Source organism: Oncorhynchus tshawytscha, linkage group LG19 (assembly GCF_018296145.1).
Source record: "Oncorhynchus tshawytscha isolate Ot180627B linkage group LG19, Otsh_v2.0, whole genome shotgun sequence".
NCBI lineage: Eukaryota > Metazoa > Chordata > Actinopteri > Salmoniformes > Salmonidae > Oncorhynchus > Oncorhynchus tshawytscha.
In genome coordinates, this window is record NC_056447.1 from 6695853 (window position 1) to 6723621 (window position 27769).

At 43.0% G+C, this 27769-nt stretch overlaps 1 protein-coding gene across 1 annotated transcript; it reads right to left on the reverse strand.

Moving 5' to 3' along the window:
- Positions 1–26: 26 nt before the first annotated feature.
- Positions 27–23799, reverse strand: LOC112218290 (neuronal acetylcholine receptor subunit alpha-7-like). The gene is made up of 10 exons (XM_024378948.2): positions 23422–23799; positions 20066–20205; positions 17937–17981; positions 14901–15010; positions 13290–13369; positions 11755–11922; positions 9805–9999; positions 4249–4335; positions 2658–2767; positions 27–671 (listed from the first exon to the last, which is right to left on the reverse strand). Exons 1-10 carry the CDS (start codon positions 23474–23476, stop codon positions 105–107), a joined length of 1557 nt encoding a protein of 518 aa, XP_024234716.1. The 5' UTR covers positions 23477–23799; the 3' UTR covers positions 27–104.
- Between the last annotated feature and the right edge of the window lie 3970 nt (positions 23800–27769).

Consider the following 27769-nt stretch of genomic DNA (forward strand, 5'->3'; position numbering starts at 1 on the left):
TGTACACCCCCACCCCACCCCCCCAAACAAACACACACATGTACACACACACACACACACACACGTGACCCCATCCCTCTCATCCTCCAACATAAACAGCCCGCTCAGGTGAAGAAGTCTTTGGAGATGGCTTCCACGAAGTTTGGCGCTGACATGAGGATGCCGATGGTGCAGAGGATGGTGAACACAGAGAACGCCATCAGGCACAGCCGGTCAATCACAGATGCCGCAAACTTCCACTCATTGCACAGCGACTCGTCCTCGTCCTGGCCCCGGAAGCGCTTGGCGATGTAGCGCACCTCTTCCAGGATCTTGGACATGTCGGAGTCCACGGGGCTCGCCACCCCCACCCCGGTGCCGCCTGCCATGCTGCCCAAGTTGGGCAGCCCGGCCCCGGGTAGCAGCACCTCCTCGTCCCCTGCCCCCACCAGCCTGGAGCAGATGACGCCAGAGTCGGGGGTGGTGGTGTAGTGCATGCCCTCCATGCCCCGGAAGCCAATGTAGAGCATGTTGCCATTGGTGGGCTGGAGGGTCCCCTGGCTCATACTGAGCTCCACACTGGAGAGGCTGTTGCGCGGATGCTTGTTGTGGCAGGCCAGACGCACACGCTCCTCGCCGGGCCGCTTCATTCGCAGGAACCAGGCGCACCAGTTCAGGAGCACCACGCGTGTCTTTGTGGGGAAGAGTGAGAGAGAGAGATAGAGAGAGAGAGAGAGAGAGAGAGAGAGAGAGAGAGAGAGAGAGAGAGAGAGTGTGTGTGTGTGTGTATGCGTGTCAGTGTCCGTGTTTGTGTGTTTATGTACACCAGGGGGAGGAGAGACAAGAATAGAATATCAACACCAGAGGAGAGAAACATGCACAGGAGATAATCACTATGCAAGCATTGTGCATTCGCTCCCAATTCTAACACGGACACGGACAATTTTAACATGGCTTTTCAGTCCGATTATGTTCTCTTGGTATACTGTAGCTATACATGTTTTTGATAAAAAAATATCAGTTTACAATATTTTTCACATCCTATCGATTTCATTTCCTATCTGCTCCATAAAATACAGATGAAGTCAGAAGTTTACATACATCTTAGCCAAATACATTTAAACTCCGTTTTTCACAATTCCTGACATTTAATCCTAGTAGAATTTCCCTGTCTTAGGTCAGTTAGGATCACCACATTATTTTAAGAACGTGAAATGTCAGAATAATAGTAGAAAATTATTTATTTCAGCTTTTATTTATTTCATAACATTCCCAGTGGGTCAGAAGTTTACTTACACTCAATTAGTATTTGATGGGTCAAATGTTTCTGGTAGCCTTTCACAAGCTTCCCACAATAAGTTGGGTGAATTTTGTCCCATTCCTCCTGACAGAGCTGGTGTAACTGAGTCAGGTTTATAGGCCACCTTGCTCGCACACGCTTTTTCAGTCCTGCCCACAAATATTCTATAGGTTTGAGGTCAGGGCTTTATGATGGCCACTCCAATACCTTGACTTTGTTGTCCTTAAGCCATTTTGACACAACTTTGGAAGTATGCTTGGGGTCATTGTCCATTTGGAAGACCCATTTACGACCAAGCTTTAACTTCCTTACTGATGTCTTGAGATGTTGCTTCAATATATCCACATTTCCGTCCTCATGATGCCATCTATTTTGTGAAGTGCCCAGATCCACCTGCAGCAAAGCACCCCCACAACATGATGCTGCCACCCCCATGCTTCACGGTTTGGATGGTGTTCTTCAGCTTCCAGGCCTCCCCCTTTTTCCTCCAAACATAACGATGGTCATTATGGCCAAACAGTTCTAATTTCTTTTCATCAGACCAGAGGACATTTCTCCAAAAAGTATGATATTTGTCCCCATGTGCAGTTGCAAACTGTAGTCTGGCTTTTTATGGCAGTTTTGGAGCAGTGGCTTCTTCCTTGCTGAGCAGCCTTTCAGGTTGTTTCTATATACGACTTGTTTTACTGTGGATATAGATACTTTTGTACATGTTTACTCCAGCATCTTCACAAGGTCCTTTGCTGTTGTTCTGGGATTGATTTGCACATCTCGCACCAAAGTATGTTAATCTCTAGGAGACAGAACGAGTCTCCTTCCTGAGCGGTATGACGGCTGCGTGGTCCCATGGTGTTTATAGTTCAGATCACAGAAAACATATGACAACACACTCGGTACATAATAAATTAGTGTTCCTGCTATAGAAAAAGTGTTGGAATAACCTCTGGTAACCTGCCGATATAATGGCTTACATCTTGTTATTAGCATGTATGGACCTTTATCATGTCTAATAAGGCTTATAATTGCATCATCCAAATTTTCCAAAGTTCTGTGCTCTCTCCACTCCCTTCCATCTGCCCTTCAAGCCTGGCCAGCAGTCTCTCCTCCCCTCCCCTCTTTTTCAAATCACATTGGCATTCCTCTCACGCCAATACTCAAACTGCCCACTAACCCTGACTAACACACACACACACACACACACACACACACACACACACACACACACCTCAGAGCAAGGAGCAGCCGCTGATCCGCTGATGTAGAACCCTTAACCTTCAGGTCCAATTCTACCTTAATGGAATGTCAGCATTTGGAATTCCGAGTGTATCCGGCGTTCCGAGTGAATGCAGAACACGGGAATGGGCGGACATGGACTCACCCACTTTGGCATTTTGGCTCCGTCCGGGTCATGATGGTGGTACTGGAGGACCAGGACGGTGGCGATGACGGACAGGCCCACGATGACCATGGTGGTGGCAAAGTACTGGGCTGGAATACAAATAAATAAATAAATAGAGAGAGAGAGAGAGAGAGAGAGAATAACTCTGAGGAATCATAGGGGATTATATATTATGGCAGGAGACCAAGGGCACATTCAGTTAATATATGCCACAGGTCACATGCTTTTATCCAAAGCGACTTCCAGTACAGTGAATGCATACATAGTATGTGTATGTGATCCCTTTGGGAATTGGACCCGCAACCCTGGCATTACTTGTGCCATGCTGTTACCAACTGAGCCACACAGCAGGAGGTTTACTGTCTTGCATACTGATGTATTCCCAGAAAAAGAGCCTCTCAGAGATGAGCATCTGAACCGTGCCTGGTCTTCAGTCGGTCGCAGTGTTCAGAATGTTGAAGATAGTAATGTAGCTAATAAAGGATGTCTGCAGAAAATACAACATTTCTATCTCTAATCTCTCTGAACGCTACGGCAAGCTGCAGGGCCGCCCTGCCCTACACGCAGACTATGCAACACGGGGTGCAATTTCGAAATTTGGTAGTGCAAATGTTCCTCAAATATGTCAGTCAATGACAGACATAGTATGATAAGGTTAGAGCCAGCCCTGGCAAGCTGAATATGTTCCTCAAGGCAGAGACCAAATGGGCCATCATATCATGTTAGGGGGGGATAGCTTGAAGATAATGTGGAAGCAATTGGGTGGCATGCAGGGAAATAGCTGAGATGAGGATATCAATATGTTTAAGAATATAAATATCTGCCATTGGTAAAAATATGACGGTCATTGGGCTTGAACTGCAGATTCATAAGCGGAAAAGATTACACGCGCACATCCATTTCTTTGAGCATTGCTCAATATCAATACATTCATCAAATTATAAAAATAGACTGCAAACTATACTCCCATGCGGCACTGCAATCAACGCCAAGTCTCTATTCTTTCATTTGCTCGTCAAATGAATCCATTGACCCATTTGCTTGCCAGACTGACTGCCTGCCACTTGAGCGCGGAGGTCTCAGATGCTAAGTAGTCAGGGTTGTTCTATTCATTAGGGCACAGCGTAGTAAAATGTTTTGCAACAGATAACAAAAACTATAATTTATTCATGACCAAGTTCAGGTAGTCCCTCGCTGTCTCAGTATGTTTTCCCTCCATTTGGTGCTTATAAATTCACCCCAAGTTTCATGGGTGAGTGATCGCACTTATATCTCGTCAGTCCAACCGATTAATGACCTAGTGTATTCTGTAGCGTCACTGTCTGTGACAAATGAGGTAACACCCAGTTTTTCTTTAAAGGAGCGTGTGTCACTTGTTCTGTTTCATCAGCTCTTTCTACCTCAGTCATTGAGGGCCGGTTCGAGGCCAATGTGGTGACACAGAGGGGACAGATGGATAGACGAAAGGAATGAATGGATGACTGGGATGAACAGATGGCTGGAGAAACGGACAGATGAGAAAATGGATAGATGGAGTAGGGTGAGGATGAAGGTCTCCCTGAGCACTTACCTATGAGAGGAACAGAGTCGGAGGTGGCCGGCATGATCTCGGCTACCAAGAGCATGAAGACAGTTAGAGAGAGCAGCACAGTGATACCTGGAGAAAGGAAGAAAAAAGAGGGAGGGAGGGAGGGAGGGAGGGAGGCAGGCAGGCAGGCAGGCAGGCAGGCAGGCAGGCAGGCAGGCAGGCAGGCAGGCAGGCAGGCAGGCAGGCAGGCAGGCAGGCAGGCAGGCAGGCAGGCAGGCAGGCAGGCAGGCAGGCAGGCAAGGGCAGGCAGGCAGGCAGGCAGGCAGGCAGGCAGGCAGGCAGGCAGGCAGGCAGGCAGGCAGGCAGGCAGGCAGGCAGGCAGGCAGGCAGGCAGGCAGGCAGGCAGGCAGGCAGGCAGGCAGGCAGGCAGGCAGGCAGGCAGGCAGGCAGGCAGGAGGCAGGCAGGCAGGCAGGCAGGCAGGCAGGCAGGCAGGCAGGCAGGCAGGCAGGCAGGCAGGCAGGCAGGCAGGCCATTAGAAGACAGAACCTACTGTACATCACCAGGCATGCTGTTATCATGTTAAGGTATCATAGTGATTATCACATTATCACAGTGGTTATCGTGTTATCATAGTGATTATCATGTTATCACCATGCCATCATAGTGCTTATCTGTATTATAGTTATTATCATGTTATCATAGTCATTATTGTGGTTTATGTAAAAGAGAGAGACATTTTATTTTCAACCATTTTGCAACCAATGTACAAATTAGAAGAAAAGGGTAACGTATTAATTAGAAGTGAACTTAGAAAGGCTGAATGTAAATGGAAGGCCTGTCAACTTCAAGTGTTCTACGAGATAATGAAGGATCTGATGAGAACTTACTTGTTGCGGTTAAAGATGCAAGAGCGAACTACTTCTCTACCCTGATCTCCCAAAACGTCTGTTTAAGACAATTCATTTATTTAACTAGGCAAATCAGTTAAGAACAAAGTCTTATTTGCAATGACGGCCTACCCCGGTCAAACTCGGATGACGATGGGTCAATCGTACGCTGCCCGATGTGATACAGCCTGGATCCGAACCATGGACTGTAATGACGCCTCTTGCTTGCATTGCCCTGCCAATGCATCGTTGTTCTTCTCGGTTTTAAAATTACATTTCAACATTTGAGGTAGACTATATATTCACACCGGTAATACATCTGAGTGAACATATATTGAAATAATTTGCTTTTATTTTTTATTTTACTGGTCTGATGGAGCCTGCATCAGATGGTCAGTCTGATTAATTATGTTGGCTTGCCAAGTGATGTGTAATTTCTTTTGAAATCCAGCCAGTGTGGGGATATGCAACATTTTTCATTTTTATTCACCTACAACCTGCATTCAGAATGACGGCCAGGGCAGGGGAGACCAAGATATCAGACTACCTAAAGCATCTAAACTGGAACAATCATTTCAGTAACTTTTGCAGTAAGTCCAAGTAACAGATTGGAATATTTTAGAACAATTTATGTTATTTATATTTCAGTAGTCTAAAATGAATGAATCAATCAATGCACATGCAAAAACATAGATATTGAAACAAACAATTCAAACATCAAACCTGCAAAAGAACATGCTGGGAAATAAGATAATGAATGGTTTTGGTTAAACTCTGGTTATTAACACCAACACTGGGGTTATTTTACATCACTGAGAGTTAATTTAACTCCCGAATCAACACTAGAAATGTTACACTGAAATTCAACACCAGTTGACACTGGCCAATTTGCTGTGTTCTATGAAAGGGACACATCTGCAGGTCTCCATACAGTTCAATAACCTTTTCGAATTCTTTAGACTGTAGATGCACCATTAAGAACCCCCCCCCCACACACTTAGCTCAAAGGTTCTTTATTGGAATAGAGATCTCCAAGGAACCTTAAGAAGAAGAACCATTTAAGAACCTTATTTTCTTTCAGTGTACAGTGGGCTAGGACTCACCAGCAGCACACTTCCCAAAGTTTTCTAATGAACTCTGAGGATCAATAAAGCCAGGCGATCCAAGGATCAAGATGGATAGAGCGCTTTCCTCTCATTAACCACTACTGTATTCTTCGATGCATCCAGTCGATACATTTGTATACAGACACAGATGGAAACACACATGCATGCAGACACACAGGAACACACACACAGCACGCACACACAGCACGCACACACACACTATCTTGTGGAATCACTTGGGAAAATGTTACTTGCAGTTTGACTCCGAGTTTCAAGTCAGTTCATTGCCAGCAGATATTGATTTCAGACCATAAGTCATCCAGTGAATCAGGAGGTGGGAGGGGGAGACGTGGCTCAAGTAGTTAATTGAAGCATCTTGACAATGTAGTTTTCTATAATACTGTCTCAATATGATCTACATTAATTATGAGCATAATAAATTGTTTAGGGATGAGCCATGTGCCAGATCCTATCAAACCATAAGCAATTTTTATGCCACATCTTAGTTTTACATACAGGAAGTATTCACACCCCTCAATTGTAATTTTTTTTTTACAGCCTGAATTTAAAATGGATTAAATTGAGATGTGTTTGTGACCAGCCTACACACCATACCACATTATGTGAAAGTAGAATTAGGTTTGTGTAATTTCTTTCAAATAATTACAAATGAAAAGTTGAAATGTCTCGAGTCAATAAGTATTATTTGTATCTATTTAACCTTTATTTTACTAGGCAAGTCAGTTAAGAACAAGTTCTTATTGACAATGACGGCCTAGGAACAGTGGGTTGACTGGTCTAGGAACAGTGGGTTGACTGGTCTAGGAACAGTGGGTTAACTGGTCCTACCCCCCAGCCAAACCAGCCAAACCCGGGCGACGCTGGGCCAATTGTACGCCGCCCGATGGGACTCCCAATCGCGGCCAGATGTGATACAGCCTGGATCCGAACCAGGGACTGTTATGACGGCTCTTGCACTGAGATGCAGTGCCTTAGACCCCTGCGCCACTCGGGAGCCTGAGATAATGCAAGTAAGTTCAGGAGTAAAAATGTGCTTAACAAGTCACGTAATAACATGCATGCACTCACTCTGTGTGCAATAATAGTGTTTCACACGATTTTGGAATTACTACCTTATCTCTGTACCCCACACATACAATTATCTGTAAGGTCCCTCAGTCGAGCAGTGAATTTCAAACACAGATTCAACCACAAAGACCAGGGAGATTTTCCAATGCCTCGCAAAGAAAGGAACCTACTAGTAGATGGGTAAAAAAAGCAGACATTGAATATCCCTTTGAGCATGGTGAAGATATTAAATATAAATACACTTTGGATGGTGTATCAATACACCCAGTCACTACAAAGATCCAGGTGTCTTTCCTAACTCAGTTGCCGGAGAGGAAAGAAACCACTCAGGGATTTCACCACGAGGCCAATGGTGACTTTAAAACAGTTACAAAGTTGAATGGCTGTGATAGGAGAAAACTGAAGCTGGATCAACATTGTACTTACTCCACAATAATTGACAGAGCGAAAAGAAGGAAGCCTGTTAATAATAAAACAATTTCTCCAAAACATGCATCCTGTTTTCAACAAGGCACTAAAGTAATACTGCAAAACACTTTTTTGTCCTGAATACAAAGTGTTATGTTTGGGGAAAATCCAATTCAACCCATTACGGAGTACCACTCTCCATATTTTCAAGCATAGTGGTGGCTGTATCATGTTATGGGTATGGTTGTAATCGTTAATGACTGGGGTGTTTTCAGGATAAAAAAGTAAAAAAAAAAAAAAAAGTAGAGGCAAAATCCTAGAGGAAAACTGGTTTCAGTATGATTTCCTAGTTACAGTTTTGACTTAAGTCTTCTTAAAAATGTATGAAAATGATTGTCTAATGATGATCAACAACCAATTTGACAGAGCTTGAAGAATTGTGAAAAGAATAATGGGCAAATGTTGCGCAATCCAGGTGTGGAAAGCTCATAGAGACTTACCTCAGAAAGTCTCACAAATGTAATCGCTGCCAAAGGTGCTTCTACAATGTATTGATTCAGGGGTGTGAATACTTTAAGTAAATTAGATTTCATTTTCAATAAATTAGCAAACCTTTCTAATTTCTAACATTTCTATTGTTTGCTCAGCCACGTTTCTTACTCTGAAAACTAGAAGCATCTAAAAGCACCTGTAAATAGTATTTGTCATCAATTGTACGATAACATACTGTAGATGTGGTTTGTTGCATACAACAAGAAAAAAACACACCCATGTTAAACACCTATATCCTATGCATAGAATTGGAATATTAATCATATTATTATGGTCCTACGTAGTTGAACTCATTCTGGCAGGTAGGCTGCTTCATACACACACACACACGCGGACTCACAAAAACACAAAACACACAATCATCTCCAGGTCTCTCTGGGCAGGCAAGAGAGGGCATTTCCAGTTCACCTGGTCTGAGGATCCAGCCAAAGCTCAAGCCCAGTCATGCACGCAGACAGGCAGACAGGCAGCCCACAGCCACAGCCCAGCTACAGCCAGAAGCATAGAGGTCTTGGGGGACTGGCCCCTGCAGCGCTGCTCTAACAGAAGCACACCGCAAATATCTGGCCCCCCTCTGCCATCACTGGGAAGACTGGTCGCTAGTCTGGGCAAGCCCATAGGCAGTGGTTAAATGTGTTGTGTCTTATGCACTGTAGTTTTTTGGGGGGGTTATATGCTACTGTAACTACCTATAGCATATAGAAGCAGCTTAAGCATGTCACAAGCTATCTGTGTGAGGATAACATATGCTCTTTTAACTCAGTTTGGCAGTGTGTGTATGCCTGTGTGTGTGTATTACTGTAGGTAGGGAGCTGTGTACTGCCAGTCCACCTAAATGAATCAAAGTGGATGAATGAATTCAAATGCAGCCAAGTCAACTGGCATGAATAATGTATTTAGGCCTACCTTTTCAAAATTGCTTTTTGCTTTTGTTTTGGGTAAACTGCAGACATGCCCATCAGTCAAAATGGCATAGGATGAATTATACAGAGACATCTATATGTAAAAACCTTCACATACATAAACATCTCTACTGTATATAAAGTTTGGTTCTGTAATAAACAGTATATTCATGCAGAATGAAATCTAATAAATTATGGGTGAAATAAATATTTTTCATCCGACATGTAGACAGAGTGGGTGGTCCGGTCATGTGAAGGGACGGCGTTTAGTTGCCCTAAAATTCAACAGACGGCCTTTGGGCTGAGTGTCGGTCCTGCTAGCAGAGATTGAACGCCAGTCAAGAGTGTGCACTTTACAAACCTACTTCCCTCATATACACGGACACAAACACACAACGAATATTCAGCGACACCACACATTGGGCACACAAACATTCCGTATGTTACTCACGCATTTGTGATAGAAAGCAACAGAGCAGACCATAACAGTAGGGTACAACCGCTGTCTAAAAACGCCTGTTTCATCACAAGAAGAAAAGCATACCCTTGTGCTCTGCCTCATGGTATTTAGTCATGTACCTTACCAACACCGCTCACACACACACACAACCCTTTCACGCACACGCACCCACCCGCACCCTCCCCAGTCTCACCCAGTGAGATCTTCTCTCCAGAGTCCGCGGGCAGCAGGAAAACGAGCAGGGCCAGGGTGGAGATGAGGACACAGGGGATGAGCAGGTTGAGGCCGTAGTAGAGGGTGCGTCTACGCATCACCACCGTGAAGGTCACGTCAGGGTAAGGCTCCTTACAGCAGTCATAGAAACGCTCGTTCCGCCGTCCGGGGACCTCTGCATCACACACACAGACAGAGAATTACAGTACAGGCACACATATGCATCCTTATTGTATACATAGATGTTTACTGTTATACTATCTTATACCATGGCATTGTTGAATACTTGTTTCTGATTGGCTGGAAGGGCATTCTAGAGTGCGCATTATGTCCCTATTCCCCACGGTACAATTGAACGGTATCATTTTATAGCTATGAAGTTCATTCTTACATGTTCTATGTTTAAGCTGCTTTGAAAGCAAAAGTCGAGCTGAAAACATGACTGGATTTGTTGAATTTGATTTTTATAATAGCAAGCTAGGATGAAGGTTTGGTTAGCTAAGGTAGCAAGTCTGTTTGGTTCCCAAAGGAACTACGTTAGCTGTCTAGCTAGCTAGTAAACTTGCTAGCTACTTCAGTGGATGTTGTCACATTTCTACTGGCAATATGTTTATAGCGGCAAATATGTTAAATTATAGTCATGGTATGAACGGGTTATAATCAACTCAGGGCTCTATGCTTTCTCTGGAAAATAATGCAACTCCGTGGAAGGTTTACTCCACTCCGCTAGCACATCGTGGAACACACCTTCCACGTCAAGCATTATTTTCCAGAGAACGTATAGCCCCTCGTTGATTATTTCTTACATAATCACTGCCAGAACACACCAATAACAGGCTTCAACGACTAGCCTCTTGTTATCAAGAAAGTACATCAGGGAGTGAATATTGTGAACAGTCCTCTTACATGATTCACTACTCTTATGATCTTTAGAACACTGGTTTTGATTGTGTATATGCCCATATGGGAGGGAATCATAGAGTATGTTGATGGTGAAATAGCCAGATTACTTCCTGCTATTTCTATTACGTGGGGCCTCAATGCTCCATTGGTTGGTCTCCTAAGGACACATTCCTCACTCTCTTGCTCCATCATCTCGTTGTTTCTCCATCTCTCCCGCTCCATTTCTTCATTTCCGTCTCTCGGAAGCACATGGATGTGTTTTGGCTCCCCAGGGAGCGATGAACAGGCCTTTGTTAATCATTAGCTCCCAACATGACTTCCTTCGTCTATGTAAAAATAGAGACAGCCAAGGTCTCCTAGACCATTCCATTTATGGAGGGTGAGGGCGGGCGCAAACATCACCTAATAGAACCATTCCATCAGGGGTGGTAAAGCCTCATGTGTTTTTCGTGTCATTCCCATTCTGAATAGAGCTCTGCATGCGAAAGAAACATCAGGGTAAGGCAGCAGTCAGGGAAACCGAAATGCCAATTGCCCATCACACTTTGTTGCGCTTGATTTAGAAAATAGTGCCTAGATTCGACGACCCCCCCAGGTGCAACGAGCTCCATGGAAGCGTCTGCCAACCCACCCCTGCAGGGGGTTCACTAAATAACAGCAGGACAGTTTTAATTGCTGTTGAATAAATGTAGGAACATAATAATTGTTATGTAAATCCAGTTCCATTCCTCAACAACCAGATGTCTTTAGAGGCATCAAAGCCATTGGTCTTTTGAATATTAGTTAAGTCGTGGCTGCTAGCTGCTTTCTATTTTTTATTACCATGAATGTGGATCCTCAGAGCTGCCCTAGTTCGCACACTACGTCCAGCATAGATCTTACATACAGGGAACTGTGTGATATTTGAAATAGTAATCAATGAACCAAACCTCAGACTTCTTCGAGCATAATCCACACTAAGTCATTTCTTTATCATCTCTTGACTCTGTGCTTTCTATGGCTCTCTGTCATTCGGGACTGCACTTACCCACAAGGTCCCACTCTCCATTAGCAATGTATCCAGTCACATCCGCCTCTATCATCTGCAGGTCTAAAGACCAGCCCCCGTATGTCCACGAGCCAAACTTGAGGTCACAGCGCTGGACATCGAAGGGAAACCAGCGCACGTCGATGTAGCATGTGCTCTTGAAGATTCCTAAGCAGCAAATTTGCTTAATTGTATAAACTGTTACCGAAGCAATAGATCAATAAATGTTAAACAGAATGGAAGGATGGGATGAAAGAGGGATATTAATAATAATTCCCCCTCATTATAAGGGGGCCAACAACGGAGCCCTGGGGAACTCCAAACTGTTGACATGAGAGGGGGATAAGAAGCAAGAGCCAAACCAGCCTGAGCATGATGGATTGGGACAGGGCTCTTTGATTTACATGCCCTGGATCCCCCACAAAACAAAATGGCAGAAAAAGGTAATTTGTTCCCAATCTCTAAGCGTCTGCACAGCGTTTCCGGAGTAGCCATTCTGCCTTTGTTGGATTACTTTTCCCTGCAATAAGGGTCTCTCTGGACATTTGTGAATGGCCTATTTGACTGAATTAGTTAGTCGTTGATAGCAGGTCGGCTGTCATGTTTTGCATAGCCCCCTCTTTCCGTCCATCCAGACCCCAAAGTAATTCATGTCCGCTGTCTATCGTGATGCAGCTGTTTGTGGCTCTATTGATTTCTGTCAGTTACAACTCTGTGTTTTTCTCTAATTCCTGCAGTCAGCTGGAGGGAGATACTCAGACAGGGTGCCATTTGCGATCACCTTCCTTACACGTAGGTCCTGCTGGTCCCCTGTTGGTGACATACTGTCAGGGACTTGTATGCCTACATCCCGGAAGTTACATTACTGGGTCAGAGAAGATAGGGTCAAACTAGGTGGTAGGGTAGACATGGGAGAGGGTTGTGACAGCTTATAGAGACATTACCCCCCGCATCCAATTTCCACATCTCAGTCACTGCCTCGTTCACAACTCTGAGATGAATCAATGCCTGTCGCAATGACATTCATAAAGGTCATAAAGCTGATTTACAGACTGATTTGCAGATAGGGAGCTATTTGACTACACTGCACTCCATATCTCGACGGAGACCATGTGTCAGCCAGCCCCACTCGACACACACCCACAGTGGTTCACATGTCTTCTAATTCGGCATGGCGTTGTGTAGAATCTAGTTAATTCAGCTCTGCACGACTTAATCCATTAGGTTTGGGAGGTTCATCATTACAGGCACCACTGGCTTTGTTTGTGGGAGCAGAAAAAAACTAAATGAATAGTGGAAGCTTGGAACGAACACAGAGTGATTGCATCATCATTCAGATCCGTAACTTTTCATGGCTGTTTTTATTGGCCCAGAGGGACCTCTCTGACCAAATTGACCTGGCTTATTTCCTGACCTCAATACCATTTTGACACAATTTCCAGGCCCACTGATATATACCAGTGGAGGCTTTTGCAGGGAGAATAAGGAGAATGGACCTCCCCCTGTGATCTAGGATAAGTTTTAAGGAGGCTTACCTGGGGGGAGATACTGGCAGTAGCCAGTGGAGTTGACTAGGACGTTGGTGTGGAAGGTGGCGTCAAACCTCTCGTCAGCGCTGAGCATTTGGACACAGATTAGCAGTTAGCATCCATCAGTGCTTTATTTGCACATAAAATCTAACCTTGTAGATTTAGTGGGAAAACAAGACCGTAAAGAGCTCAGCAGAGCTGGGGTGTCACTGCCGGCGCAAGGCCTGTGTAAATCATAGTTACTCAGCATAGTGCAAAACAAATAGCATAGACCAGGGATCATCAACTAGACTCAGCCGCGGGCCAATTTTTTCTTGAGAGGATGGTCAGGGGTCCGGAACATAAATACAAATAATTTGTAGACGGCAAATTTACCGCAAGAAGCCCAAACAGATATAAAATTTGACTAAAACATAATAATTTCAAACCTTGCTTACATGTGTATACGATCCCCTATCTCTAGAGAGCTATTATGTGTGCGAATACATGGAGCTGATTTGCTGGTGTTTTTTACAGTCTTTTATGTCCAACAATAGAAAACATTGGGGGACAAATAAAATCCCGCCAGTTCTGGAACCCCGGCATAGACTAACACACTGTACACACACACGCACACACACTAGTGAAGAAGTTGCATTAGAATGTGAATGAGCAGAGTCGAGCATGTGCAGATTAAGCAGGCTCAGCTGCTTCACAGACAGCCCATACACAAAGAAATGACAACGACAGACACAAACACACACACACAAACAAATCAAGAGCTGCACAGTGCCCCCCCCCCACTTGTATCAGTCTGTGCTTCTCTCCAACATAAATCCATGTTACTCCAGCTAGCTGTAGCACTGCAAGATACAGTCACAGCAGTGCAGATGAAAGTATCTCTTCATAAAAAAGATAAGCCTACCAGCATCTGACTCAGACAGCAACCATTCACCTTTCCTATTTACTCATACGTTTCTCTCAAATAAACATGTCACCTGTATCTGATCTGCAAAATATACGTTTGATGGTCTACACAGGAAAAACAATTCAGTAGAACACTGTGTGCTAATTAAAAAGTTCCTCTACAACGTCTGCACATTCTTCAGGGTCTCAATGTTCTCTGCCTCTGATATCGCCCCCGCTCGTTACACTACTGACATCAACACATTGGACAAGTTATTGGAGCTTATCTTTGATCGGGCCTCCTTCTCTAAATGCAAATGGAGCTCTGCTCCGTTCCTGATGCTCTCCATAACAATTGCTCAGTATAAGGAAGCATATCCAGACTAGCCTCGGCTGCTAGCGTAGGCACTCTCGTCACATTGATGTCTTTAACAAAGAAATATAAATCATGACAGGCACTTAAGCTATTTTTACTATTTTTTGATGTACTTAACATATTATGGCTCTGATATAAGATGCAACACATTCAGTTCGCTGAATAGTCATTGTGTTGAATGAATGGCATCGAATGAAGACAAACAACACCACACACACACACAAGTGCAGCAAATGGACGATGGTTCACCTTCTCTTAAATCCAAATTCTAACAGTAAATGTTACTGGCTAGCTAGCCGACACACTGAATGAATCCCACAATACAGTACCGTGATGTATGAGTAGTGTTTACGTACCTGTTGTAGAGGAGAATGTCAGGCCTCCATATCTGGGTGTCAGGGAACCTGACATTGGTAACTCCAGGGTAGTCTGTGGTGTTCCACTGCAGGTAGTAGTCAGTCCAGTACTAGGAGACCACACAGATACAGACTAATGTGTTATAATCAAGTGTGTTATTTACCCATTGTAGAGATTGACACTTACAAGTGTTGTGACACATGGTCCAGGTTAACTACATAATAATTTGCACCAGGTGCAATAGGGTTCAATTAAACAATAAGGCCAGAAGCGGAGTGCCTGGATACAGCCCTTAGCCATGGTATATTGGCCATTTCCCCCAAAAAACCAATGTGCCTTATTATTATTATTATTAACTGGTTACCAACATAAATAGAACAATAAACAAGTATTTTTGCATCATACCCGTGGTTGTCTGATATACACACGGATGAAACTATGTCTTCACCCTGTGTTATTGCTTCTTATGACTTTAATTTGGCATTTTTGTTTTACATTCTTTGGTCAATTTCCTCTGGGGAAAAAAAACGGTTTAACTGTGAACTTGGTACAAATGCTCAGTATATCTGGACCTAATAATCTGCCCACGGGGTAACTGTATAAGGTTACCTAGCTAATGAACAGAGCGAGGCATACAGAAACATCCGTGTTAAATATCTATGCACTCTGAACGGCTGGTCAGTCACGGAGATGTATATTATTAGACTTGAGCGGTCTGCCCAGACCTCGTATTTCCACCGAATGACCTCACACAGAAGACGAGCCTATAACTCTGGCCTCTTCCTCCCCAAATGGAGTACATTTTTTTGAGCAGCACACCACAACCCCACTCTGGCGAGCCTCACTCAGTTTCGTTGGAGGCTCACTGACTCGCTCTCTCTTTCTCTAGTCATTATCTCTAATTAAATAATTACCTTCTGACAATGGACTCATCCTCATAAATATACCCTGGCAAAGGACAGGTACGCTAAACTTACTTTCGATGAGAGGAGTCCAAATTGGACGACATAAGTGGGTCATTTAAATGGACTTGTGGCAGAAGGTATTGTTTCATCACAGTGGAATCCCCAAAAAATCGAAGTGAATACCTCTGAGTGAATAATCTCTGTTCACTCAAAAGTGTTCCTTAACTCCCACATGTAAATAAATGTTATGCTGTCAGAAATATGGCACGCAGTAAATATGCACAATAAATTACCAGAGAGGAGGCATCTGCTGGAGATGGGAATTCACGCTGTAGATCATATTTTTCTCTTGTGGGCTATTTATGCAAGTTCAATCATTCCCTCTGCCGGCATGAAACCTTTAAAGAGCCGCGGTAACGGATGTTGACATTTGAAAAATACCCACAGCTCGGGGCATAGAGACATCTCTCCCCTCAAAATACAGACTTCCAGCACCAGAGCCTGGGCGGATCGCTTTCCAAAACATTGAGAGAGGGAGCAAGGAAATTCATTGAGCCCTTAAAATCAAATTAAGCTAAAAGACTACTTTGCACTGGAGGCAATTTAACAAACAAAATGTGCTGGAGAAAAGGTTGAGCCTGAGGGGATGAAACAACCTTTCTCACTGAATGAAGAGTGTGAGACGTTAGGAAGGGATTAGATGCTTCTCTAAATTTTAAACACAACTTTCGTTAAGAGACCGTGAGAATTCTGGGAATTCACAATACTGATAAGAAAGCTCATTAAATTTGAGCAGCTGTATGAAATGGGTTTAAGAAAAGAAAACGTGTTTACATACAGTATTTGTATTCATGTCTTTACTGTACTGTTTTGTCATTATGCATATACTTAAAAACCAATACTATTATTATAAAAGTAGCTTCTAACTGATAATAATCTGCTACAATGTCCTTTATGTGAACTGGAAAAAGCACAAGTCTTCCACCCCATCACTGCCAAAGGTGCAAAAGGAACCAGGCTTTTGAGAATGCTCTGCCATGTCAATGTCTGTCTGTTAACAACATACAATTGTATTGTCATTCTTTGTTTAGAATGAAAAGCGCGGGTTAGTATAAAAAAAGAATCACCCATCAAAAAAATACATTCGATCTGAGCTTTAGCAATGACACTGGCTTTTTCCAAATGGGACTTGAGTTCACAAAATGGCCGAGTGGAGTAGTGTACCACATAACAATGTGTGCGTGACACCATTCAGTAAAAAAAAAAAAAAAAAAACTCAGGGAAGGTTATAGATGACTTCCTTCAAAAACGTATTCAAACTGACACCATATTGACAAGACAAGCCTGACAGAGCCTTTCAACTCCACATAGAGTGTCTAAAAGGGAAATGCAGTATTAGTAGAAGCAGAGCGAGCATCGCGCCTCCTTTTTCGCTGTTGAGGGAGTTAAAAAAAAAATATTTTTTGTTCTACAGCTATTTATCTAGGTCAAATACTAGGGTTTGGGAGAAGCCAATTCATTTAGATACTTTGGGAGTCAAGTTGGGAAAAAAAACGACTAAATAATTTGGCTAAAGGCTTACACTTATCATGAACATTTGATTCACAATTTTCTTCTGAGTCCATCTAGGCACTGTCCCTTTGGCGCTCGCCCAGCCCATCTGCAATGGTCTGTGAGAGCACGGTTTAATTTTCTTAATGTAGTGGCACTCCCCAGTGAGGGTTGGGAATGGAGCTGAGGGCCAGTTTGTCAAGGATGAGGGGGATAGGATGGGGAGGGGTGTCGGGGGAAGTTTTTGGGATAAAGGGCAGAGCTGACAGACACATCCATCAAGCTTGTTAGGTGTAGTAGATCCTCAAAGGACGTTCTTGAGCATGACCCTTAAAATTCTGCACATTTAATGTTGCTTGGTAATTGAGGAGCATTAGTAGAGTTCATTGATATACAGGGGGGCCTAACTGTCTGACTCGATAAAGGAGGACTGATGATCACAAAAGACACTCTGCCCGGGAGAAGGAAAGGGGGTGATGGGAGGACAAGTGTCTTGATATGAACCTCTGTCTGTTTTGACGCACATCTTCACATGCCACACACTCTTAGACTCGAGGTTCGAATGATGAAAGAACTCACCAGCTGTAACCAGATGTTGGTCGTCAGGACCTGGTTCTTCTCATCCTGTAAACATGCAAACACAATCAATGTCTGTCACCAACCAATGCTAGAAAATATTCTAATTTGTCGCTCCACCTGCCACACTTAATAAAAGTCTTGCAGGAACAGGACTTTTCGCTAGCTTGTAATTCGTCTTAGATATGGCCACTTGCCGATAAAGGGCAAATGACTATGAATAACGTCACTTTGATAAATGCCCTGCATTTTAAATCCTCTCACCAGCAGGTAGCAAAACATGTAGCTATCGCATGTGCGTAACACCACCAAGCGTTTCTATTAAAAGACACAAGCTGCTCCAAAGCAATGGTTGAGGTGAAAAGAGCTGAGGTAAATGTTGTTTAAAAGTGGGAAGGTTATTGGTCTGTGGGTACTGGGTGGTGGGTAATGCGGCATACTTAAACTTTTACCAGTGGATGCATATCATTTTTTCCCCTGTTTATGGGCAAACGCTGCAGCCGCCGCAGACCCCAGCTGTTGGCATTGGAGTTCCAGGAAGGCTCAACTGTGTGGCTCCATAAATGGTCACTGGCCAATTACAGTAGCTGCAAACATGAACCTCATGCTCACGGACTCACAGACTAATTTGATGACTTGTTTTTTTGAACTTTTTCAAAGTATATTTGTTTACTTACGTTTTTTTTTTCTCCCCCTCACAATATATTATATGTAACGATCTTAAATCATCCTTGTAATATTGTATAATCATGGACGCAATGTGCTCTGTACCCTAAAATGTGATTAGCTAACAGTAAAATGGGAGCAGGCACGTGTAGTGAATTGTGACTAATGTTTCCCAATCCAGCAGGGCTCCCACTGCACGAAATAGGGTCTCATTTAATCCCAACGCAGCACACAGCTGGGGTCCCCCCCAAAAACACAATCTCCACCAACAACAGAGTAGAAATGGTGAAACAAAGAATGAAACAAATAATGACAATGAAATATTCAGTGTAGCTATTTACTAGGGATAGGCAACTGTTCTCGAGGGCCCCTGTTACAAAGATTAATGTAATAGCCGGTGTTAATACATTAACCGTTGTTCCAGCCCCTGTGTGCAGACTTTTGTTCCAGCCCAGCACAAACACACCTTTCAACTAATTGTGGTATTTGAAGTAGTTTATCATTTAAAACTGTGTATTAGAGATGGGTGGGAACAAAAGCCTGCACACACTGTGGCCTTTACAAGACTTACAGTGCTATTAGGAAAGAAGCAGCAAGAGTAGTATCGTAGAGAACAGTAGGCATGAAAAGTTGAAATAAGATTGTTAAAAATCACTCACTAATGTCACATTTGTCAAAATGCTCTGCCTGAGAAACACACTCCCTTCCAATTCCGTCTCTGATATTATGGTAAGTGATCATTTCAGCACATTCACCATTCTCTGCCTGTGCTTTCCTCCCATCTCGATTATAGATCTACAGTACGCACAGACAGTTCCATAGAACCAGTATGATATACACTCCACCCAGGGAGGCTGTTTCTGACACAACAGTAGGATTTTGGCCAAAACAGTATGCTCATGACCGGGTGGATTCAAATCCCTCAACTACTGCTACTTTGCCACAAATCCTCACTTTCCTCTTTAAAAAAAAAAGAATCTCCTCAATAACAAATACGTAGATACTGTGAAAAACAGTGGTATTCTGTGGAGCCAGGGAACGTCAGGGTTGTCAGATGCTGGGTGTAATGGTGGAGAGATGAGGGCCACCGTATGTTGTTTCAGCTCCCCTGCTGGCAGTGCCCTGGCAGGGGGGAGCGCATCAGACACACAGGGGGGAAAAAGGTCTGCTGCCTCTCTCAGCAGCACTGTGGGTGAGCTGAGCACCGACCGGGAAACACAGCCGCACAGGGAGCCTTGTTAATGTGGCTCACACATCCTATCACAGGGAGAGTGTGTGTGTGTGTGGGTGTGTGTGTGTGTGTGTGTGTGTGTGTGTTTGATATCATCTCTAGTGCTTCAGAGGGGAGATCTGATATATCCATCACTATGTGTTACGGTGATGTTGTCAGTGTTTCTTTCATTGCGTGCTTACAGTGTGTGTGTGTGTGTGTGTGTGTGGGTTGATAGATGGCTCATCAGACTCACCACATCCATGATCTGCATGAGGCTGAAGCTGAAGTGTACGGTGAGCGAGTGGGAGTCATTGAACACGGGACGCTCCAGAGGGTTGTAGTTTCGCATCAGGTCCTTGTACAGTCTGCGCTGGTGCTGTCCCTGTAGAGACACTAGGGGCCATTCATGCCCGCACACACACACACGTCAAAGACACTGACATCCCACATCACCCACAGGTTGCAACCCTTACATTTTTTTTGCATTTTGTATGTTACGGTCTGGAAAAATAAATAAAAGCTCAACCAAATGTAAATCAAAACTAGACATTGAACTGTATGTAGTCTGTGCACAGTAGCTAACATTAGCTAGGTGGCTAACGTTGATGTTAGCTAGGCTAAGGTGAGGAATTAGGTTAAAGGGTTAAGGTTAGGGGAAGGGTTATCTAAAAGGGTTAGGGTTAGGGGAAGGGTTAGCTAACATGCTAAGTAGTTGCAAAGTAGCACGTAATGAAAAGCAGCTAATTATCTAAAGTTGTCCGTGATGAGATTCAAACACGCAACTTTTGGGTTGCTAGACATTTGCGTTATACGCCCACCTATCCACCACTCCTTGCCTTAAGTAAAATTCTGTCTTGTGTAACCATACCAAATGTAACATATCACAAATCTTGGTTTTACTGTACTGTTACGTCTAGTCTATGAGATCAGGTTGGGGAAAAACAGGGCTCTTTGCAGGCCAGTCTAATTCTTCCACACCGATCTCAACAAACCCTTTCTGTATGGGATCTTACTTTGTGCACAGGGGCATTGTCATGCTGAAACAGGATAGGGCCTTTCCCAAACTGTTCCCACAAAGTTGGAAGCACAGAATAGTCTAGAATGTCATTGTATGCTGTAGTGTTAAGATTCGGGCTAGATCCAGATTTCCCTGGATCTAGCCCGAACCATTAAAAATACCAGACCATTATTCTTCATGGTGATCTAAGGTTTGTGTGCGGCTGCTCGACCATAGAAATCCATTTCATGAAGCTCTCTGTTCTGTGAGCTTGTGTGGCCTACCACTTTGCGGCAGAGCCGCTGTTGCTCGTAGACATTTGCACCTCACAATAACAGCGCTTACAGTTACGCAGGGCAGCTCTAGCAGGGCAGAAATGAGAAAAAATGACTTGTTGGAAAGCTGGCATCCTATGACCACGCCACGTTGAAAGTCACTGAGCTCTTCAGTAAGGCCATTCTACGGCCAATGTTTGTCTATAGAGATTGCATGACTGTATGCTCGATTGTATACACCTGTCAACAACAGATGTGGCTGAAATAGAAGAATTTTAAGGGTTGTCCACGTACTTTTGTGTATATAGTGTATAGTATGAAGTTGGAATAATACTGTGACTTTGTGAAAATGATGTCAATGCCGTTTTAGTGTAAGAGCTGTTTGAAAAGACTGTTTTGGTAGGATGGAGTCTTGGCTTGCCTGGTGACATCATCAGGCTGTAAATTGGTTAACAGACCAATAAGAAAGAGAGTTCCAAACCTTCTCTGCCAATAACGGCTAGTTTTCAGTTTTCCCCTCCCCACTCAGACCACTCCCAGACTCGCAGTCCTAGCCAAATTCTTGCTTAGAAGCAATGTTTTACCATTTTGATTGAAAACAATCATAGAACGGTACTTCATTGTTACGTAGAAATGGGATCAAAACAGCTACATTGGACCTTTAAAAGCATTTTTGTGGTAGAAGTTTACATTTAAAAAAAACTTTTTTTACTTTTTTACTCAAGTGTCATTTTCATTGTTACAAATACATTCATTCATTCAAGCTTTCCTAAGATCCTGTTTCTGGTTGTTGTGGTCCTTCAAAAACTGCAGTCTGTGTTGAAACAAGGAAAATAAATGTTTTTTTTGCTTTCTGAATTTGAAGACCTGCTGTTGTGGTGAAAGGGAGGAACTCATAAGGAATTAGAACATTTTAGGGTATTATGTGGGGAGAGAAATATGATGGTGCACCGAGTGATGACAGCTCTTTAAAATACAATTTTGTGGTAGTTGAAGAACTATGTAGAACAATAGGTTTGTATGTAAACCTACTCATACCTAGCTGTAGTTCTAATCAATAAATAACATATTTAGGCTAACCGTGATCACCATTTCAGCTTGAATAGAGGTGAAGTAGAGGAAGAAGTCATACCCTCTAAGTTTCTGTCTAACCTGTTGGGAAACTGGTCAGAAGTTTGAAAGAAAAGAAAAGCAGAAAGGCATAATACTTTAGCGCGAGCCCTACCCATGTCAGCGTCATTCAGGCCCTACTCTACCCGGGCCCGATTGCTCAACATGAAATTACAAATACAGTAACAAATACAGCAACCTTCTCCATTAGTAGCGGATTCTCTCTCGTCTGTCCGTCTCTCCCTACACTGCCCCATGCACTCCTCTGCGTGTGTGAGTATCCATGGCAACATTCCGTTTGGGCTGTTCAATGAAGAGACATGACAGAGCGGTTAGCTGACGCTAGCTAGCTATTTTTTTCGGTACTCTGAGAAACAGCTGTAACTTTTGATTGGTAGAAGATTATTCTATTCTGATTCCAAATGTAAAAAGCTGAGAAGTAGACGAAGGTGTCTAAATCGACGTTTGTGTCTAAAGTGATGGGAAAGTGGTCGAAATGTCAGTTATTTGTAAAAAATTGGAAAATAATTTGTTAATGCGGTTACTAATATTGTTAGATTGGTAGAGTATATTTTAATATCGATTTCAGATCGATAGTAAACTTTTTGTGTAAATTGTTGGAAAAGTGGCCAAAGTAGATGATTTGTGTCAAAGGTTACATTGTTTACAGTGAATAGAGCAGAATGTTGGGAATCATGACGTCACAATGGGCCATTAAGAATGGTGCTGGAAATCCCATGAAAGTCGGAGGACAAAAAAGCTTAATGAAAAAAGAGATCCAAAAAAGTTGTATGCAAGCAACTCAAACCAGACCAGTTTGCACTTTAAGTTTGAACTGCGTTTTTAGCTTAAACAGTACAAGAGGAGTAGTGTGTTAAATAATAATAGTGGTAATAATAAGTATGTAACTTATGTCTAAGATTTAAGTGGGGACTCTTGCTACAAGGCGCACTGTTTCATGTACAAAGTGTACACAGGTGAGGGACCTTGTCCTTGATGCTGTTAATGGCCGAATAATGGCTGGTCCGCCACGAAGATAAATCTATGTCGATGTAGGTTAAAACAATGTCAGAAGAAGCTACACTTCTAAGTTTCTCATATAACCGAATCAAGGCTAGCCCTCTCTGTAATTGACAAAGCCCTCTCTGTAATTGACAATGAACATCTAACCCACGGTTTCAAAATCTCACTACAATAACATTATGACACATGCACAACGTTGCCTACCGTGAAACAAGCAGACGATGATAAGTAAATAAAGGGTAAAAATCCGAGCCTCCATTGCATGACAGACCAAATGTGCCTCCTATGATAGCCTAGACTATGTGACAGTTCCGAGACCACTGTTATACAGTCACCGGTAATTAAAAAACGCCAATAAGTCACCGGGCATCCCAGACAACGCCTGGCAAACGGTTGAAAATAGTTGATAACGAGGCTTGACATGCGAAGATACGGATTTGTACTTGTGCTCCGGGGGGGTTGGTCGGGTGCTCTTCCTTGAAGCCCTCCAAAATGAAAATGCGAATCGCGACACTAAACTCACATGGCTGTGACAGAACTAGTCATGCTGTCCTTGCAGAGGCAAATCATCGAATAACCGCACTGGCAGCTAATATTTCGAGGAGGCATACAGTAGGAGAGTGTGGCAATCATTCACTGGGAATTATTAACATAATGTCTATTGAATATAATTATGAATAGATTACATATGTTTATGCAAAAACGCACAAACACTGCATCACCTGTAGATTAAGCTAATAATATGGCAAAAATTGTGGCGAGAGAAAAGTAAATATTAGGATGAATTAACCCACAAGCCTCAAATGTATCCTTTATGAAGTGAAAAAAGCCACTGTACTGGGCTGTTAATTAAAATGACTACCTGTAAAAAGACGATGTGTTTCCATAAAGGAAACAATTACATTTAAAGTGTGAGGCACCATCTGACTAATAATACTTTATTATCTCTATTCCATACTTTAAAACTGAGGTAGAAGTACAGAATGCTCCTTTTGTATCTAATCAGAACCATGGACAGCTCTTAAAGTCTCCCCCAGAGATCAGCTTGTAGAACCTTTCTCTCACAGAGAAGATTCTAGAACCTTTGAAGATAGGCCTGGTTCAATCTTCTCCGTACCAGAGGGACCATTTTCCAGATAATCAAACCAAGTGTGTTTGATAATTGGAAGTAGGAGGTATCCAGTTTGTTAGTCTACCCAGCAGCAGCATCCCGCTGGTTGAAAACACAGTTTCATCCTAAAAACTGAAAATTAAAACATGCTTTGAAACACTAGATCACTCTGAACTATAATACATTGTTTGCATTACTTTACATCTATTAACTGTGTTACATTATGAAAGTATGTTTTCATACAGGTACATGTCTCAAATGATCTTATGGCTGTGGTAGCTACTCTAAAATCAAACAATTAGATGGGGAACAGGTGAAATACTCTACTTCTGAGATAGTGGTAGCTCCAGAAGTGTTATACACTAATCCAGTATCCAGTAAACAACAAAAAAAACATGTGGATAGTTACAATCCAAATATAAATACCTTATTTATGTGCAGTTATATACTTAATATATTAAAGGTGCAAATAGATTGGTCAATGTGACTGATTTATAATTCATTAATTTACTGTCATTATTTGTATTCTAGTGAGAATGAGAAATGTCTAGTATGAAAATTTGTGAGACAGAGTCAAGCTGATATTGTACCTACAGCCTTGCTATTGGTTTTGTTGAGTTAATGCACTCAAACACATTGATAGGAACTGCAGAAAAAAAATACAACATAGCTTTGGGGTATTCAAGCAATGTGTGTGATGAAAAAAGACATATGCATGGGGTTAGTGGACATGTGGGTTAATTGATCTTGAGCAGCCAAGATGATCTATAGCGTACTTAATGCATGTTTGAGGTGGTCTCACTTCTATTGCAGGGAAAGAGCCAAGAGCCTTCTGAAACACAAAGAGAAAACAGAATATCTTGCCACAATGCAAGGCTCTTCAACAAATCTGCATAGGAAAGTTTAACTTCAGGCTTCAGCAATGGCATGCACTGCCACTGACGTGTCAAAATGTTACTAAGTAACAGATTAAAAGGTTGGAATGAATGGGTGCCGTTGTTGACAACCATATTAATACAAGTGGGATTAATAACGTGGGATCCTTGGGAATGTAAAATGGCTAGGTAAGGGCTATGGTAAGGTTAGGGTTTAGGGTAGGGATGTCTCAATGATCCCATATAGCATGAACCATAACATAATCATTGTCAAATAATGGGATCATCTTCTCAATGACTAATCATCACCTCAACGTCGTTAACTCACAACGGCAAAAACTAAGCTCTTCATAGAGTGACAGATTAACACCGAACAAAATGCTCCTTTCATCTCTTCTCCATCTCGGGCAGGCTCAAGTTCACTTTTGATTCCCACCAGTCTTCCCGTTCAACACATCATCAGGGGAATTTCTAGAAATGTAGAGGTTCTGCAAACGTACACACATCTATACATACATACTTTGACGACTCAGCACACTGAATTATGCAGTAAGCATTGATGTAATGAGAAAATTAATTCATGAGAAAAACTTAAGTCTGAAATCGGAGCCTATTATCAATAAACCCACAGAATGCAAAGTCATTCATTATTAAAGGAGTAACAAAAATGGTATTTTCAAATGTGAATACTGATAGCAGCTAACCTATCAGTGCATGTCGCCTAGGGTGGTCTAGCAGTCTAGGCCGCTGCCTCCAGATCACAGACAACGCTGCAGTATGGGTTCAAATCCTCCCCACTGTTAGTTCAGCACACTCTCTCCTCCATCTTTAATCCTATCCAATAAACCAAAAATATGCTAAGTGAAAAAAATCTAGGAGCAACAATGGCTCAGCCGTGAAGTGCTAGGCAAACACAAGCTCGGGACCGCCACGTGCTGGAGCACATAAAAATGGTCTGTCCTCGGTTGCAACACTCACTACTTGCCTCCGGAAGCATTGTCAGCACAAGAACACACACAAGCCTAAGATCACCATGCACAATGCCAAGCATCGGCTGGAGCGGTGCAAAGCTCACGCACAATTGGACTGATGAATCTGGAGTGATGAATCGCGCTTCACCATCTGGCAGTCCGACAGAGGAACTATAAAGTTTGTTGGAGGAGGAATAATGGTCTGGGGATGTTTTTCATAGTTCGGGCTAGGCCCTTTTAGTTCCATTGAAATCTTAAGGCTATAGCATACAATTACATTGTAGACGATTCTGCGCTTCCAACTTTGTGGCAACAGTTTGGGGAAGGCCCTTTCCTGTTTCATTATGACAATGACCTTGTGCACAAAGTGATGTCCATACAGAAATGGTTTGTCGAGATTGGTGTGGAAGAACATGACTGGCCTGAACAGAGCCCTGACCTCAATCCCATTGAACACCTTTGGGATGAACTGGAACGACGACTGCGAGCCAGGCCTAAATCACCCAACATCAGTGTCCGACCTCACTAATGCGCTTGTGGCTGAATGGAAGCAGGTCCCCGCAGCAATGTTCCAGCATCTAGTGGAAAGCATTTCCACATTAGAGCAGCAAAGGCGGGACCAACTCCATATTAATGCCCATGATTTTGGAAAGAGATGTCTGACAAGCATGTGTCCACATACTTTTGATCATGTAGTGTATGACTTATAAGCACCATAGAGTGGCATCTAGTGAGTATGGCCAGTACTGCAACATCCATCCCCTCTCCTGGTGAATCCTGTAATTATTAATCAAACCAGACAAGGTCATTATCCAACCTTGCAGGATTTGTTGCTGGCGGCCCATTGATTCTAGTAGTTCATCAAAGCCATGCTATCGCAGTGTCTGGAGAGTACACAGCATGTTTATTCATGAGGGGTCTTCCCCTCAGGGACCCAGACCCCAAACACTACAAACAAGGAGGGGAATTAACCCTGTATCACTGGCGGAGATTAGGGCTTCATCCCAAATGGTACCCTGTGGGCCCTGGTCAAGAGTCGTGCACTGTATAGGGAATAGGGTGTCATTTGGAATGCAAACTGGAAAATCCTCTGTGGACGTTGCCGAACACACTTTGATGACTAACATTAACTGAGTGTACAAAATATTAGGAACACCTGCTCTTTCCATGACATAGAGTGACCAGGTGAATGCTATGCCCCCTTATTGATGTCAATTGTTAAATCAACTTCAATAAGTGTAGATAAAAGGGAGGAGACAGGTTAAAGAAGGATTTTTAAGCATTAAAACATGTATTGTGTATGTGTGCCATTCAGAGGGTGAATGGGAAAAATAAAACACTTACATGCCTTTGAACAACGTATGGTAGTAGGTGCCAGGCGTACCGGTTTGTGTCAAGAACTGCAAACACTGCTGGGTTTTTCACGCTCAACAGTTTTCTATGTGTATTAGGAATGGTCCACCACCCAAAGGACATCCAGCCAACTTGACAACTGTGTGGAAGCATTGGAGCCAACCATGGGCCAGCATCCCTGCGGATGGCTTTCAAGTCCAGGCCCCGACGAATTCAGGCTGAAACTGAATATTAGGAAGGTG